A 17,930-nucleotide genomic window follows, 5' to 3' on the forward strand; every position below is an offset into this window, starting at 1 on the left:
AGTTTTTATCCATTAACATGTTGAAGAACATCTTGTTTGCTTCCAAGTGTTGGCAACTGTGAATAAAGCTGCTATAAACATTCATGTGCAGATTTTTGTGTAGATACAAATTTTCAACTCTTTTGGGTAAATGCCAAGGAGCACAATTGCTAGATTATATGGTTTTTAAAAAACTGCCAAACTGAGCAGGGCATGGTGGCACAAATGTGTAGGGGAGGCTGAGGCAAGAGGATCCCTTGAGCCCAGGAGTTTGAGGCTGTAGTGTGCTATAATTGTGCCTGGGAATAGCCACTGCACTCCAGCCTGGGAAATGTAGTAAGACTCCGTCTCTTAAAAAAACCATACTGCCAAACTGTCTTCCAAAGTGACTGTATAATTTTGCATTCCTATCAATGAATGAGACTTCCTTTTGTTCTATATCCTTACCAGCATTTGGTGTTGTCAGTGCTTTGTATTTCAACCATTCTAATAGGAGGTATTTAATATCTAATAGGTATCACATTGTTGTTTTAATTTGCAATTCTCTAATGATGTAAGATGTTGAGCATCTTTATTTGGTTTTGCCTTTTTTTCCCCCATAATGAAACATCATTGTACTTGACGGGACATCTGAGAGACAACCTATGGTTATTCAAACTGGCATATTTAGCAGATATTTTCTCAAAAATGAACAGAATGAGCCCGTCTCTTCAAGGAAAACGAAAAATAGTATTTGTTGTCAGTGACAAAATCTGAGCTTTCAAGTGCAAATCAGAACTTTGGGAAACTTGTATCTGCCACAGTGAGCTGGACAGCTTCCCATTTAGGAGACTTTGTTGATAAGATCAGTAGTTGTATTTTTGATATTGAAAAATGAAATATGTCAACATTTGGAAGATCTGCCTAAACTCAGTTAACCAGTTTTCCAAATGGCCATATGTATGATTTTACAAAATCACACATGAGCAAAAGGTCCATTCAAAGTTTAAGATATACCAATGATTTTAATGTAATAGAGCCTAAAATTCATAGATATGGTCTCAGATTCCACATTTCAACTAACCATTAAAAAAGTACAACTTGTAAGTTTAAGTATGGTATCAAAGAATATCCACAATTACCTAAAAAGACTACTAAAATGCTTTTCTCTCTTCCAACTAAATATCTGTGAGGTCAGATTTCCTGCATACACTTCAATCAACAATATTTCAAACGCAGAAGCAGATATGAGAATAAGCTGTCTTCAACTAAACCAGACATTTAGAGATTTGTATGTAAAACAACACTACTCTTCATTTTGTATGGAAAATATGTTTTCAATTTAAAATGTTATTTATGCAAACATGTATTTTTTTGTTTTACAGGAGGCTCAGGTGGCTACTGTATTTTTATTTATTTGTGAGTATTTTTTTAAAGAGATGGGATCTTGCTATGTTGCCCAGGCTGACCTGGAACTCCTGGGCCCAAGCCATCCTCCTGCCTCAGCCTCTAGTGTAGCTGGGATTATAAGCATATACCACTGTACACAGCTTGTTGTATTTTTAACGAAACACAAATTTAAAATTTTTCTCAACTTAAAAATTTCTAATACGGCAAATATCAAAAGATACAATCCACATAAACAAAACTCTTTAGGGTCCTCTAAAATTTCTAATAGTGCAAATGGGTCCCAAGACACAAAGTTTGAGAACTGCTACTCTGGGACGCTTCCTTCTTATCCAGCTGGCTAATCCCAGTGGAGAAAATGAGGTGTCATAATACAGTTCTGCTCAAGACTCGCCTAAGAACGTTCCCTTGCTCTGCATCCCCTCTTCTGTTAGGTTGTTCCCGTTTACTCTGCGGCTTCCAAACCTTGGGTCCTTCGCAGGTACTAGCAGAGAGAATGAAGGGACTCTAAGCCCCAGCAGCCCTTCCAAGAGCATCCTCAACTCTCTGGGGAAGAAGAGTCTGCCCTTTGAGCCTCACTCTTCAAGCCAGGGAGCACTTCAGGGACACTACAACCTGGAGAGGACTAACGGGGTCAGAGAAGGACCCAAGGAAGTTTGAGGAGCGCCGAGTCGTCTTAGAATTCAAAGAGCAGAAGAGCCTCCGAAGGCCTCAGGGGTAAGACTGGCAGTACGCCCGGAGACAAGCGGGTCTACCAATACCCTGGGCACTGACCTCCCTCACTGTGTGAGGCAAGGCCCACCCACGCCTCTTTGCGGACGTGCAGCCCCGCCCCAAGGCTCCTCGTTCCGCGCCGTCTCCAAACCAGGAGCTCCGCGCCGCCGGTCGGGGCCTTTTACGACAGTGCCAGCACTTTCCGGCCGGCCGCGCAGGTGCTGATGTGTCGGGAGGCGGAGCCTATGGGAGCAAATCCTCGCGGCGCCGCTGTTCAGTTGCGACTGCTGTGGTCCACCTGCGTCGCGTGGGTAGAACCATGGCAGTGACTGCCCGGTCCTCGCGGGCCTCGCCCAGCTCAGGTAGGCTTACGACCCCGCCCTCCGGCGGAGAGAGAAGAGCGCTGGTATTAGAGGGGCCGGGGCAGGGGCAGGAGGACGCCCGGTGGAACCTGGTGAAGGCGGCTTCAGTGGGGAAGAGGGCGTGCTGAGAGATTGCGGTCTGCGGCTTCTGGATGGTGATGACACGTGGGGCACTTTGCGGTTAGGGAGCTGTAGTCTGAGGGGTTCTGGGACATTGGGGGATCTCGGAGGAGGGGCTGCACTGCAGGGATGTTTCCCGTACTCAGATCAGTGGGAGAGCCTAGGTTGGCGGAGAAGCCCTGGGATTACTGGGGCTGTGATTTCTGTGATTTGGGGAGGAGCCTGCCTCCACTCTCCCACACGCACACATTGTGTCCGTTTATTGATTGCAGGTAAACTACAGAAAGACAAGGCTGGACAGGCCTCAGGGCCCAGGCAGGGCAGCCGAATGGCGAAACTCTTGGGTTTTGAGTGGACAGATTTTTCCAGCTGGCGGAGGTTGGTAACCCTGCTAAATCGACCAACGGATCCTGCAAGCCTAGCTGTCTTTCGTTTTCTCTTTGGTGAGTCTAGTTTCTGGTTGGGAGCAGTTTGATTGTGGGTTGGAGAATGACAGTTGCCCATTTCTTGGTTACTAGTAGACTTAGCTCCCTTTTCCTCAGAGCTGAAGATACTGATATAAAAGAAGTCTTTGTGAAGTTTAGGATCAAACCTGGCTTTGCCTCCTCCAGTTAGGGTTTGGTGGCCACAAATGCTTTGATCTGAGGCTATATGAAATACAGAGGCAAGGGAGCAGGGACACATTTGCATGTAGCATGGTTGCCCAGTAACTATGCTAAGGGCATCAGAGAAACAGCAGGGGTAATGGGTCAGACATTTTAGCTGTGACTTCCTAATCTAGAGCTTCCTAACTCTTAGGCCACAGCACATGTGCTGATTAATTAATTCACTTAGCACAGTAGTTCTAAACTGGAGGCAGTTTGCTTCTTGGGGTACATTTGGCAATGTCTGGAGACATTTTTAGTTGTCACAACTGGGGGGAGGCAGAATAGGTGGCAGCTGGTATCTGTATAGGGGCCAGGGAGGTTCCTAAGTGCCCTCTAGCACACTGGCTAGGTGTATCCCAATAAATAATTAACCAGCCCCAAATGTGACTAGTCCTGAGGTCTCAACCTTTAACCCCAGCTGGCTTCCTGCTCTTAGTAGCCTCTTCTGTTCATCCCAGTGTGTTGGCCAATTACTACTGTTTTCTGAGAGTGCCAGGAAGCAAAAAAGGTTGAAAAGCACCCCCTAGAGCACTTTCTGAAGCCGAGTAGGATGGGTCTTTATAACTATCAAAACCCTGGGTTTTTTTGTTGTTGTTTTGTTTTGTTTTTGTTTTGAGACAGAGTCTTGCTCTATAGCCCTGGGTAGAGGGCAGTGGCATCCTCATAGCTCACTGCAAGCAACCTCAGTCTCTGGGGCTCTAGTGATCCTCCTGTCTCAACCTCCCGAGCAGCTGGAACTGCAGGTGTGCGGCACTATGCCTGGCCAATTTTTTCTATTTTTAGTAGAAATGAGATGTCGCTCTTGCTCAGGCTGCTCTTGAGCTCTTGAGCCCAAGCAATCCTCCTGCCTCAGCCTCCCGGAGTGCTAGGATTACAGGCGTAAGCGACTACACTGGCCAAAACCCTCGCTTTCATAGCATTTTGTACCCTTCTCTCATTTAATACTCTCTGTAACTCTGTAAAGTGTTATGAGCCCCCTTTTCACAAAAGGGGAATTAGCTTACCGAGCTTCAAGGGCTGTTCTAGATGAAACAGCTGGCATAATGCCTAGCACAGAGTGGGCACTCAATAATTAATATTGAATAAATGGCAGAAGCAAGATTAGAAAAGTAGTCTGACCCTGGAGCTGGACATACTTGACTGTGTTCCACTGTATTCTGCTTCCTTAGCTGAGGTCCCCTCCCCTGTTGTCTTCTCAGGGTTCTTGATGGTGCTGGACATTCCCCAGGAGCGAGGACTCAGCTCTCTGGACCGAAGATACCTGGATGGGCTGGATGTGTGCCGCTTCCCCTTGTTGGATGCTCTGCACCCACTGCCACTTGACTGGATGTATCTTGTCTACACCATCATGTTTCTGGGTGAGGGGAACTGTGGGAGAGATGGGAGTATTTTCTTTTTTTTGAATACGAGTGGGGAGAGTGAGGTTTAATATCCTTTTTTTTTTTCCAAGGCAGAGTCTCACTCTGTCACCCTGGGTAGAATTCAGTGGCGTAATTGTAGCTCACTGCAACTTCAAACACCTGGGCTCAAGGGATCCTCCTGCCTTAGTCTCCCAAGTAGCTGGGATTACAGGAGGATACCATGATGCCTGAATAATTTTTCTATTTTTAGTAGAGACAGGGTCTCACTCTTGCTCAGGCTGGTTTCGAACTCTTGAGCTCAAGCAATCCTCCTGCCTCGGCCTCCCAGAGTGCTAAGATTACAGGCATGAGCCACTGTGTCCGGCCGAGATGGGAGTATTGACTGGCCTGCCAACAATACAGAAATAAGAAATGACCAAGGTCTTGGGCACCTTATTTCACTCCTGTGATTCAGTTTCATGCTGCTGACCTGTGTGTCATCTGAGCTGAGATCTCATAACTCTTCTTTTCAAAATATTAAAATAGCACTTAATTTTCATTTAGTTTTACCTTATTACAAAATGCCTTATGACTTTTCTTAATCCCAACCACATCTTATTCTAGGGAAGCTGGGCCTGTGGTGACCCCTTTGACCTCTTAATCCTCTTCCCACCAATCTCAGGAGCACTGGGCATGATGCTGGGCCTGTGCTACCGGATAAGCTGTGTGTTATTCCTGCTGCCGTACTGGTATGTGTTTCTCCTGGACAAGACATCATGGAACAACCACTCCTATCTGTATGGTTTGTTGGCCTTCCAGCTGACATTCCTGGATGCAAACCACTACTGGTACGAGTCTGGGGGAACACAGGGGAGGGGTTGGCTGGGTCATGATGGTTACCAGAGATAGGGGCCCAGTGAAGTTCTAGAATTTGCCCCAGTAAGCATATTTTCAACTATGCTTTGCAAAGTGTGATTACAAGGTCACATTTTGATTTGGATGGATTTGGGAGGGGAAAGGGCCTGCTAGTTGGGACACTTGGGATGACAAAAAGCAAAATGGCTCTATCCCACCCCTTCACTTTTTCCATATCTCCTCAGATGCCTTGATTTATCCACTTCCTGTAGCCCTCTTAGAAGAGAAGACTAAAGCCAGACATAACTGTTTTCAGATACTTTAAGGGTGGTCATGTGGAAGAGGGAGCAGATTTTCCCTGTGTGAGCCCAGAGGGACAGAGTTAGAGCCAAGAGTAGAAGTTGCTGTGAGGCAGAGGTCATGTCACCAGGAGAGAGCCCTCTAGGGGTGCTCAGCATTGCTGTCTGGTGACCATCTCTCAGGGGAGATGGAGAAGGGATTTGGAGACAGGGTGGCCGGGCAGATGACCTTAAGGATTCTTTCCATTCTTAAGGGAAAAATAAATACAAGGTGTCAATAAAATGAGTATAGGGAAAAAAATCTCAAACACTGAATTCGTTAACAGTCATTAAATTTCATTTGTTAATACACACGTACAGATACCCCTTTTGTAAAACTTTAAAGTCATTCAGACTAGCTCTGATCATAGAGAATTAAGGGGCAGTATTTTTTTTTTTTTTTTTTTAGAGACAAGGTCTCAGTCTGTCACCCAGGCTGGAGTGCAGTGGCTTGATCATAGCTCACTGCAGCCTTAAACTCTGTGGCTCAAGCAATTCTCTCACCTCAGCCTCCTGAGTAGCTAGGACTAGAGGTGCTCACCACCACTGTGCCCATCTAATTTGTTTTTGTTTTTGTTTTTTGGTAGAGACGAAGTTTTGCTATGTTGTCCAGGCTGCTGGTCTCAAACTCCTAGCCTCAAGCAATCCTCCTGCCTTGGCCTCCCAGTAGTGCTAGGATCATAGACGTGAGCCACTGCACCTAGCCAACAGGCAGTTTTGACAGAATATCTTTGAAAAGTTCTGTGTTTGTGACTTCATATGTTTTGAAAAAACTATCTGTCATTTACTCAGGGCTTTCCACATGGCAGGCACTATACAAAACATTAAAGATTTTTCCTCATTGAAACCCTATAAAGGTCCATAGTGGTGTTCACATTTTATAGATGAAGATACTAAGTCATAGAGAAGTAAGAGATTTGCCTAAGGTTACATAGCAGTTAAGAAAAGGAAGCAATAGTCCAATGCTCTTGACCAAGTGTAAGCTGCCCCTTTTCCAGCTTCTACTTCTTGAAAATCTGCTTTGCCTCTGCTTCCCCAGAATACATCTGGTGTTAGTAGCCTGGGTTTATCACTTCTCTTCCAGGATATAAGCTGTTAGCAGGTACCCTCTTGAATTGGATCGTGGAATCTAGGTCTATGATCTCGAACTCCTGACCTCCAGCGATCCACCCGCCTCGGCCTCCCAGAGTGCTAGGATTACAGGCGTGAGCCACCACGCCCGGCCCTAGGTCTATGAAATGTTAGTTTATGCCATGCATTATTCTGTAGTTGAGTGTTTTAAGTTTTTTTCAAAGATAATATGCTATATATATATTTACACACATTTAGCCTTTTTTTTTTTTTTTTTTTTTTGGAGATAGGGTCTTCCTCTGTTGCCCAGGCTAGAGTACAGTGACATCATCATAGCTCACTGCAACTTCAAACTCTTGGGCTCAGCCAATCCTCTTGCCTCAGCCTCCTGAGTAGCTGGGAATATAGGTGTGCACCACCATTCCCCGCTAATTTTTTTTTTTTTTTTGTATTTTTTATAGAGATGGGGTCTCGCCATTGCCTAGGCTGGTCTTGAATTCCTGGCCTCAAGCAATCCACCCACCTCAGCCTCCCAAAATGCCAGGATTACAGGCGTGAGGCACCTCACCCAGCCACATGTAGCTTTTTAAACGCTCCCTCAAATTCCTTCCCTTGTTCAGTCATTTACTAGCATTATAGTCTTCTTTTCCTGATTTGATCCATTAGGACAAACTTCATTGTGAGCCAATGATAAGGACTGAACTTTTGTTGTCTTAACTTACTAGTAATATTTCTTTTATGACTTAACGATAATCACTGTTGCAGTTTGCTCATATAATTCTTTTTTTTTTTTTTTTTTTTTTTTTTTGTTGAGACAGAGTCTCACTTTGTTGCCCAGGCTAGAGTGAGTGCCGTGGCGTCAGCCTAGCTCACAGCAACCTCAGACTCCTTGGCTTAAGCGATCCTACTGCCTCAGCCTCCCGAGTAGTTGGGACTACAGGCATGCGCCACCATGCCCGGCTAATTTTTTCTATATAGATTTTCAGTTGTCCATATAATTTCTTTCTATTTTTAGTAGAGACGGGGTCTCGCTCTTGCTCAGGCTGGTCTCGAACTCCTGACCTCAAGCGATCCACCCGCCTCGGCCTCCCAGAGAGCTAGGATTACAGGCGTGAGCCACCGCGCCCGGCCTGGCTCATATAATTCTTAAGGGTCACAGAATAGCCAGGGAGGAGATGGAGATGTTCCTGGGATAGAGAGGATTACAGGTTTAAAAGGAAAGATGGAGATGTGGCTGGACTAAGCGGCCCTTCCCAATGCTTACCTCCCGTGGTGTAGGTCGGTGGATGGCCTGCTGAATGCTCGTAGGAGGAATGCTCATGTGCCCCTTTGGAACTATGCAGTGCTGCGTGGCCAGGTACGGGATTTTAAAACAGAGGGAGGAGCTCCTTGACACCCATTGTGGTCAACATCGTTATCCCACTGCCAGACTACACTCTCTTCTGCCTCCTTGGATCTTCTCTTTTTACGCTTTGCTGGAAAGCTAGGCTGACTTTTCCGCTTTTTCCAATCCCCTAATCTCTGAATTCTCTCATCTTGTTATGGAATGAATAGAGCTTTGTCCCTGCTAGATTAGAATCCCCATGACAGAATAGGTTATGTCTATGCTTCGTGTCTTCTTTCTTGGTGCCTAATACTGTGCCTGATATCTGTAGGATGTCAATAAATACTTGTTGGATGAGTGAATATTTGAGCTGAATGAATACGGGAATGAGTCTATTCTTCCATGGGCCCTGGACTGAGATCAGCATTTATTTTATTCTTGACTACCTGTAGAAAAAGTTCTTTTTCTGTTTGAACATGCGTGTTGCACTTTGTGTTTGTAGATCTTCATTGTGTATTTCATTGCGGGTGTGAAAAAGCTGGACGCAGACTGGGTTGAAGGCTATTCCATGGAATACCTGTCCCGGCACTGGCTCTTCAGTCCCTTCAAGTGAGTGGCAATCAGGGTAGAGGCGTCCTTGAGGTACAGGTACAGGACAGGTGACTCAGCTCCCTTAGGTCTGCAATAATAGCAGCTGTTCCTACTTTGTCTCAATTTGCCACATGCCTTCTTCTGTCCACTCATCTCCCCATTCAGCAGAAGGCAGAGTCAATGATATTAAAAGATTGAGGCCTACCTGTCTGTTTGAGACTTATGGTGTAGATGGGCAAGACAGGAAAAGAAATTTAAAAAGGAAAGAAAAGAGCCAGAACTAGGTAAGTGAGCCAGTGCACCAGCAGCTGCCTTGGATGGTGCTTGTGTCCTTGTTTGCCACTCTAGCCTTTCATTAGAGTTCCCCAGTCAGTACTGACAACATGGCAGTCACTGTTCCTGTTCTGGCAAAGCCTTTTTGTTTTTTTTTTCTGAGACAGGATCTCACTCTGTTGCCTGGGTAGAGGGTAGAGTGCAGTGGCATGATCATAGCTCACTGCAGCCTCAAACTCCTGGGCTCAAGCCATCCTCCTGTCTCAGCCTCCTAAGTAGCTGAGACTGTACGTGTGCACCACCACACCCGGCTGATTTTTCTGTTTTCTGTAGAGATGAGGTCTCGCTATGTTTTTCAGGCTATTCTTGAACTCCTGGCCTCAAGTGATCCTCCCACCTCAGCCTCCCAAAGTGCTAGGACTACAGGTATGAGCCACTGTGCTCAGCCTAAAACCATTATTACCAGCTCCACAAAACAAAGAGTTTCTGATGTCTCTCCTTTTCCCATTTCTTCTTTTCTCTTGTTTTACTTTGTTCTTTTTTGTCTTCCCTATTATTTCCCAGTATCTGAAGTTTGACTTCATTCTTACGTTAGCCAAGCATTCACCTTTTAAAGTCTCTTCTCACTCATGACCTCTGTGAGGAATTTGCCCCCTGCAATACACACTTGTCAATCAAATTTTGTCCTAGGAGATCTGCCCTTGCTTATTACATAGGGTATGTTGAAAAAAACTGGACACCTAAACTGTGTGAAAATATAAAGGGATTGGGAAGCTCTACTGTAGAGCATCTTTGTGGGTGGGCAGATTAGGCACTTAGGCATTTACACACCCACTCGGGTAGCAGAGGCGTGTTTGTGCTTTGACTGCTGGGTTCTCCAGTGGGCCAGCACTTGAACTGTTTCCATGTGTTTGCAGACTGTTGCTGTCCGAGGAGCTGACTAGCCTGCTGGTGGTGCACTGGGGTGGGCTCCTGCTTGACCTCTCAGCTGGTTTCCTGCTCTTCTTTGATGCCTCAAGATCCATTGGCCTCTTCTTTGTGTCCTACTTCCACTGCATGAATTCCCAGCTTTTCAGCATTGGTCAGTACCTGTAGCCTGGTAGGAAACATGAGCCGCAGGGAGGGACTGGCCAGAGGCATGGTTTGGGAGGGAGAGATGGTTAGTGGGAGTAGGAGCTAAATTGAACCCAAAGTAGTCACTATGAAGTGGGAATAAATGGGGATGAGATGTTTGGGGTTTCTGGGCTCAGTTAGTATGTGGTATTATAGTAAGGAATTTCTGGGAAGAATACATATCCTACAGTTAAGAACTTTTTTTTTTTTTTTTTTTGTGAGTCAGAATCTCGCTCTGTCACCCAGCCTAGCGTGCCATGGCATCAGCCTAGCTCACAGCAACATCAAACTCCTGGGCTCAAGCAGTCCTCCTGCCTCAGTCTCCCAAGTAGCTGGGACTACAGGTGCACACCACCACACCTGGCTAATTTCTTCTATTTTTAGTAGAGATGGTGTGTCACTTTGCTCAGGCTGGTCTCAAACTCCTGGCCTTAAGCAATCCCCTCAGAGTGCTAGGATTGCAGGCGTGAGCCACTGTGCCCATATGCTGCAGTAAAGAACTTCTTTCCCCCCCTTTTTTTTTTCTTTTGAGGTAGTGTCTCACTCTGTTGCCTCAGCTAAAGTGCAGTGGTGTCATGATTAGCTCACTACAACCTCAAACTACTGGGCTCAAGCAATCTTCCTACCTCAGCCTCTAGAGTAGCTGGGACTACAGGCAGGCACCACCATGCCTGGCTAATTTTTCTATTTTTGGTAGAGATGGGGTCTCGCTCTTGCTCAGACTGGTCTCGAACTCCTGAGCTCAAGCGATCCTCTTGCATCAGCCTCCCAGAGTGCTAAGATTACAGGTGTGAGCCACTGCACCCGGCCAAAAACTTCTTTCCTTTTAAATGGAGCACTTGGGAGAGGCTTCCTAAGATAAGAGGGCTGAGGGGGTTGAACCAAACTGCTGAGATGCATGTATCCTCCCTTCTTTCCTAGGGATGTTCCCCTATGTCATGCTGGCCAGCAGCCCTCTGTTTTGCTACCCTGAGTGGCCTCGGAAGCTGGTATCCCACTGCCCCCAAAGGCTGCAAGAACTGCTTCCCCTCAAGGCTGCCCCTCAGCCCAGTGCTTCCTGTGTGTACAAGAGGAGCCGGGCCAAAAGTGGCCAGAAGCCAGGGCTGCGCCATCAGCTAGGAGCTGCCTTCACCCTGCTCTACCTCCTGGAGCAGCTCTTCCTACCCTATTCCCATTTTCTTACCCAGGTTTGTAGGGGCTGTGGGTGTGCAACAGACGCTGGGCTTGGAAAGTGGCAGAGGTGACAATAGTTGGGAAAGAGTGGGGCTGGTTTTGCAGCCACTTCTTGGTAGAGGATGAGGTCAGTGTGGGAAGCATTGAGCTGATTCCCCCTCTGCCCTCTCCAGGGCTATAACAACTGGACAAATGGGCTGTATGGCTATTCCTGGGACATGATGGTGCACTCCCGCTCTCACCAGCATGTGAAGATCACCTACCGTGATGGCCGCACTGGCGAGCTTGGCTACCTTAACCCTGGGGTGAGACATCTGATGCTGACAGTTTACTGTTTTTCAGAGCCCCTTTGAGCTTTGGGGTCTGGTTTTATCCTACACACCATAAAGTGAAACAGATTTGAGTCTGCTCTGCCCTTTCTCAAGAGCCAAATTGAACATTCTTTTATGTGGGTTGAGATAGGGCAATGTCAGTCGCTTCTTGGAATTGAGATTAGATGTATTTAGGAAAGGTAAATACCACTAGCCCAGCAATGAAAAATGCATCCCCAAAGACAAGATCTGTTTTTTTTCCTGGCCAATATGGGCAGCAGGCAGGAATCTCTTTGTGCCATTGGCAGTGCATGACCTGTCCCAGAAGTTGATGATGAGGTGGGACTAACGTGGGGGTCTGGGGCAGGTATTCACACAGAGCCGGCGATGGAAGGATCATGCAGACATGTTGAAGCAATATGCCACTTGCCTGAGCCGCCTGCTTCCCAAGTACAATGTCACTGAGCCCCAGATCTACTTTGATATTTGGGTCTCCATCAATGACCGCTTCCAGCAGAGGTGGGCAAGGGGAGCAGAGAACGGGAAAAAACGAAGCACAGCTCTTTTTACTAAGATGAACAGCCCTTGCTCCCGGGTGTTGTCTTGCTTGAAAGGCTGTCCTTCCTCTAGTGCATGTCCTGTTGATCTGGTTGTGGGCATAGCTGGTTGCTTCCAGTAGGGGGCACCATCATCTAGGAGAAAAGTGAGCTAACTTGTTCTTTTAGACACTGTTAACACAATGCGATTTCCTCAGGTAGCCACTATCCTCCATTCTTCCCAGTGCTCCACATCTCTTTCTCCCTCTCTCTGCGCCCTGGACTGGCAATAACATGCTGACACAGGCCATTTTTTCTACTCGGAAACCCTATTCGCTCTCCCTGGGAAAGATGATGAAAGGAGCAGAACTAGTAGTTCTGGTTGGTGGGGTGGCTGTTGCCTCCTTAGAGCATGGTTTTCTTTCCTAAGGATTTTTGACCCCCGTGTGGACATCGTGCAGGCCGCTTGGTCCCCCTTCCAGCGCACACCCTGGGTGCAGCCACTCTTGATGGACCTGTCTCCCTGGAGGGCCAAGTTGCAGGAAATCAAGAGCAGCCTGGACAACCACACTGAGGTGGTCTTCATTGCAGATTTCCCTGGTATGGAGGAAAGTGAGGAGAGGCTTTGCCATCTTTCCTCCTCCTTGGCTTCCTTGGTCATTCCATGTGGTGTTGGGGCAGGGGGCATTCTTAGTGGGAGGAATGTCTTTGAAACCTGAAGGGGTGATGGTGGTGAAGGTGTGAGGTCTCTGTTCTGGCTGGGAGTGATTTCACTCTGCCATGGAGTGGGATGATGAACTCTGTTGCCCCTGGCAGGGCTGCACTTGGAGAATTTTGTGAGTGAAGACCTAGGCAACACCAGCATCCAGCTGCTGCAGGGGGAAGTGACTGTGGAGCTGGTGGCAGAACAGAAGAACCAGACTCTTCAGGAAGGAGAGAAAATGCAGGTATTTCCCTGGGATTAACAGTGGCAGAAAGTTTAGATGAGCAGGGTTCGTTTATCATGCTAAAATACTTTACCATAGCAGTAATACAGTGGGAACTCAAAAAGCAAGGGACCCTGGGGCTGTGAGGAGCCTCATCCAGGGTTCTAGAGGTCAGTTACATGGGACTCCAAAATACAGTGAGAGGAAAGATGCCGGGCGGCATAGCCTAGGGAGCCCACAGGCTGGCTAGGGAATGGTTAGAGAGTGAAATGTATCCATTTTTTTCTCGTTTGTCAGTTGCCTGCTGGTGAGTACCATAAAGTGTATACAACGTCTCCTAGTCCTTCCTGTTACATGTACATCTATGTCAACACCACAGAGGTCGCACTGGAGCAAGATCTGGCATATCTACAAGAATTAAAAGAGAAGGTGGAGAATGGAAGTGGTGAGTATATGAACATTTGGGCAGAGATAGATCCTGGTTTCAAGAAGTCAAGGTTATGAATGAGGATCTAGCCATAAAAAATGAACTTGAAGTCTCTAGCTGAGGGAAGGGGAGTTCTGAGAGAGTGATCCATCTCAGTGATTTCTTTTTGCTGTTTTCTGGGCAGAAACAGGGCCTTTACCTCCAGAGCTGCAGCCTTTGTTGGAAGGGGAAGTAAAAGGGGGCCCTGAACCAACACCTCTGGTTCAGACCTTTCTTAGACGCCAACAAAGGCGCCAGGAGATCGAACGCCGGCGAAATAGCCCTTTGCATGTGCGATTCTTCCGTTTCTTGCTGCGAAAGCTCTATGTCTTTCGCCGCAGGTGAGTTTCTCCCACAGCAGTACTAGTCATTGCCATCAGATGTTTGCAAACTTGGTAACTTTTCTCTGGTGAAGGTAACACTAGAGACTTTCTCCCAGGAAATGACAGTCTAGTTCTAGATATCTTTTCCATCTCCATTCTCCTCTCCATAATTTAACAGGCAAATAAGTGGCCTATGTCTGATGGCCTGCTGTCTTGTTTTGCCTCAGCTTATCTCCAACCTCCCTCAGGTTATTCCTACCTTACCTTGGTATTATTTACCAGACTTCATAAGGAGTGGGGTACCCTTCCAGCTGGGAGGTGGAGGGTCATGGGTAGGGGGGTGGTTCATTTATGCCTGGGTGAGAGGAGCTAGTACCAGGTTCCCCCTAAGGGCTTTGGCTGAAATTCTTTTGTTGAAACCAGAGTTTGGACTGGGTGGCCTTTGTCCTGTTTTTCAGCTTCCTGATGACTTGTATTTCACTTCGCAATCTGGTATTAGGCCGCCCTTCCCTGGAGCAGCTGGCCCAAGAGGTGACTTATGCCAATATGCGACCCTTTGAGCCAGTTGGAGAATTGAGTCCTTCAAACACGGAATCTTCAAATCCTGATCCTCTTGAGTCAAATTCTGATCCTGTCCACTCAGAGTTCTAAGGAAGGCCAGATGTCAGGTGCAGATGTGGGAGCAACCAGTCATAGGCCCATTGTATGCAACAGACATTTATTTGGAAAAAATTATCTCAGATTTTTTTTTTTTTTTTAGATAGGGTCTCACTGTGTCACCCACGCTGGGGCTGGAGTACAGTGAGGTGATCATAGCTCATTGTAACCTCAAATTCCTGGCCTCAAACAGTCCTCCTGCCTCAGACTCCCAAGTGGCTAGGACTACTGGCACATACCACCACACCTGCACATGTGGCTAAGTTTTTTTATTTTTTGTAGAGACGGGGGTCTCACTTATGTTTCTCAGGCTGGTCTCCAACTCCTGGCTTCAAGCAATCCTCTCCTCTTGGCCGTGAGCCACTGTGCCCAGCCTGTCTCAGATTTTTTTTTTTCCTTGTCCAGAGCTGTTTTTTCTTTTCTTTCTTTCTTTTTTTTTTTTTTTTGGAGACAAGAATCTCGCTCTGTAGCCTGAGCTAGAGTGCAGTGGTGTGATCATAGCTCACTGCAACCTCAAACTCCTGGGTTTGAGTGGTCCTCCTGCCTCAGCCTCTCCAGTAGTTGGAACTACAGGCACAGGCCACCACGCCTGGCTAAATTTTTCTATTTTTAGTAGAGATGGCAGTCTCGTACTTGCTCAGGCTGGTGTTGAACTCCTGAGTTCAAGCAGTCTCCTGCTTCAGCCGCCCAGAGTGCCAGGATTACAGGTGTGAGCCACTGTGTCCAGCCCAGAGCTCTCTTTAATTTAGAGATGATAGTTTAGGGGAGTAAGGAAATAAAGCAAGGATAAGGATTATCAATCCAAGATTGAGGGGTCAGGAAGAGGTTAGAAGCAATGTGTAAATGTCCTAGGATAAGAGGGTAACAGTCAGGTTTAAAGTGACTGGCTCTTTGAGGAAAGAGATTCATCGTACTACAATTAACATGTTTCCAAGTGCTTTGCTGTATGTGCTACGCAGTATGAACCAGTGTTTCTGCATTATCACGTTAGGCTGAGAGGTGAAATAATTTTCCCAAATACATATAGCTAGTGAGGGAGGGACTAGTGGTTTGAACTTAAGTTCATTTTACTTAAGGTCCTACACTCTTGTTACTTGTAATTTTCAGATTTACTGACAAAAAGCCTTAAGTAATGTAGCTTAAAACTTGTCTTCTTAATTAGAAGTATGACTAGGATGGCAATCAGGTTCTAAATGCACACAAAGTAATTTATCTTTACTACAATTCTGGTTCCTTCTTTGTTCCTATTAGCTGTATAGCCAGTAAGTTTTTCACTAGCAATTATGAGAGTAGTCAGAATAGCACCATCAAATTTAAACTAACTAGGTGATTGCCAATAGTATTTCTCTGAAAATAAGCTGAACATTCGCTATCATTCTAGCCTTTAGTGAGCAGAAGGTGATGTAAGAATTAACCAAACTTGGTAAGGGATTAGGGAATGTTTACCGATACTTTGTAGGTTTGGATGTGCAAAGTTGATTCAGGAAGCTTCTCAGTCCAGTGAAAATTCGGTGTTGGCACCAAGCTAGGAAGAGAGCGTAGAGTGATGATTTGAAAAAAAAAAAAGGGGGGGGGGGTGTCCCTGCTTTGGGAGTTCATGGTTTTGTAGCAGAAACTGGCAGTGAATTGGATGTCTCAGTAACTTCCATAAAGGACTGTCTCTCTTTGCAGGCGTCTCTTCCCACGACCTCTATCTCTCCCCTCGGCCTTCCCGATCCAGAGTTCTTTCCTAAGCAGGTGCCTTTTCACTGTACATACTTTAGATGATTGTGACTACTCCATGATTTCCAGTGATGCTACATAGATTTCCTTTCTGTGCCCTAGACCTATAGATCTAAGCTCCATCCAGATATCCGAAGGAGCTAACCTCAGTCTGTCTTAAACAGAACTTATATCCATCCCCAACTCAGTTCTACTTCTCCTTTATTAGCGAATGGTAGCATTATACTTTGACCCAAGCCTTATCTGTGAGTCATCAGCCTTGACTCTTCTTTTTCTTTGCATTTCTTAAAATTGTCACTTCTACTTCCTACATGCTTCTTGAATCTTTCTTCTTCACCACCTCTGTATTCTTTCAACCTTTATACTGGCATCTAGTTAGGGATAGCCTAGGTCAGGGCCACCATGTTTAGTGCAAATTGAGGCTAAGTAAGGGTACCTCACTGAGGCCAAGTTAGGTCTGGTGGGAAATGCCTCTGATTCATACAAGGCATTGCATGGGCTAACAATGGCTGTGGCACAGGGTACCCTCATCACTTTGCAAGAATGGAGGTCAGGTGGACACTGGCTTTCATTCCTTTTGCAGATTCTCTTAGTAACACAGTAGAACATGCCTTGGCATTATGTACTTTGCCAGTTATTTCCTTCTGCTCCCCTAATCCCCTGCACACTTGACTGATAAGTAGGTCTTTACCTTGGGAGGGGACTCTTGGAAAAGTATTTTTCCTTAATATGGGCAAGGATGCTTCCTTCCCCAATTGTTAATATATCACCTGTGACTCATTTTCCCAAGGAGAATATTGGGGTTGGGTAATGTACAGAGAAAAGGTGATCATGAAAACACTGGTAAGAAAAGCTGTTCAGTGTAGAGCTGGGTCATTACCCAGATTGCAGGAGGAATCAGGCCCTGTGCAATTGTAGTCATTCTGAGAAAGGTCCATCAATGTCCTATTAGCCAGAAAGCTTGTCTCAATCCTCTTTTTACTCTACCCACAGCATCTGAATCTTTATTCCTGATTGGGTGCCATCCCCTTCATTTTCCCCTAAGCTGGGCAGAGGACAATACTGTCCTTTGCAGACTCCTTGAGGACCGGGGATCTTGTTTCCTTAGCCAATACTGAACCTAACCTTAAAGCGGTGAAAGATAACTTCTAAAAATTTATAAATTTCGTTGATCCTCCTGAGAGGAGCTAAACCTTGCCTCCCCCTTCTTTCTAGGCTTTTAAGCCTCCAGGCAGGCAAAAGCAGGCATTCCTTGGATCTTACAGTGTTGGTGGAAACTTATGTGAAGTGTCTTTTGTATTTTAGCACTTAGTTTCAAGACAGCTGTGGTTCATGGATTTTCTACACAAACTGCCATAAATGAAGTGTAGAGTAAGCCTCCCTTTGTAAATTTACAGCATTTTCACTGTAATTGTTTTTAATAAACTTCACTTTTAATTCACTTGTATTTTTTGAGATCGATTGTGAACTATCTTAGAGCTTTTCAAATGTGCACTGAATATGAAACCTATAGCCTTTACAGGCATAATGCTGACCATTACTACTCTCTACAGGTAATAATAATTAGTGGTTTTAAAGCCCTTAATGGTTTTGAGCCACCCAAGTCTTAGATTGTTGAAACCTAATGGCATTGAGTGGCTGCTGTAATAAGGACATGCATGAATTTTGGCCTGTGTATTGATAAGATCAAGTCTCATTCTTAA

The 17,930-nt window shown here is 45.9% G+C and overlaps 1 protein-coding gene across 3 annotated transcripts; it reads left to right on the forward strand.

The window, feature by feature from the left end:
* Positions 1 to 2,329: 2,329 nt before the first annotated feature.
* Positions 2,330 to 17,668, forward strand: GGCX (gamma-glutamyl carboxylase). 3 transcript variants are annotated; one of them, XM_069495040.1, is made up of 15 exons: positions 2,330 to 2,441; positions 2,834 to 3,004; positions 4,408 to 4,566; positions 5,231 to 5,396; positions 8,091 to 8,169; positions 8,639 to 8,745; positions 9,918 to 10,081; positions 11,035 to 11,300; positions 11,460 to 11,591; positions 11,965 to 12,116; positions 12,564 to 12,733; positions 12,950 to 13,080; positions 13,357 to 13,504; positions 13,671 to 13,866; positions 14,307 to 17,668. In XM_069495040.1, exons 1-15 carry the CDS (start codon positions 2,399 to 2,401, stop codon positions 14,497 to 14,499), a joined length of 2,277 nt encoding a protein of 758 aa, XP_069351141.1. In that variant the 5' UTR covers positions 2,330 to 2,398; the 3' UTR covers positions 14,500 to 17,668. The 3 variants fall into 3 exon arrangements, with proteins under 3 accessions (XP_069351141.1, XP_069351142.1, XP_069351143.1); XM_069495041.1 differs by having other exon boundaries at positions 13,677 to 13,866; XM_069495042.1 differs by lacking the exon at positions 2,834 to 3,004 and having other exon boundaries at positions 2,331 to 2,441.
* Positions 17,669 to 17,930: the final 262 nt, after the last annotated feature.

The sequence above is a fragment of the Eulemur rufifrons genome, chromosome 19 (assembly GCF_041146395.1).
Source record: "Eulemur rufifrons isolate Redbay chromosome 19, OSU_ERuf_1, whole genome shotgun sequence".
Classification (NCBI taxonomy): domain Eukaryota; kingdom Metazoa; phylum Chordata; class Mammalia; order Primates; family Lemuridae; genus Eulemur; species Eulemur rufifrons.

Excerpts from the sequence above, each read along its gene's own strand:
- GGCX (XM_069495040.1), top strand. The coding sequence starts at position 2,399 with ATGGCAGTGACTGCCCGGTCCTCGCGGGCCTCGCCCAGCTCAG. Across the intron at positions 11,592-11,964 it reads TTGGCTACCTTAACCCTGGG|GTATTCACACAGAGCCGGCG; the intron begins GTGAGACATCTG and ends GGTCTGGGGCAG. Across the intron at positions 12,117-12,563 it reads AATGACCGCTTCCAGCAGAG|GATTTTTGACCCCCGTGTGG; the intron begins GTGGGCAAGGGG and ends TTCTTTCCTAAG.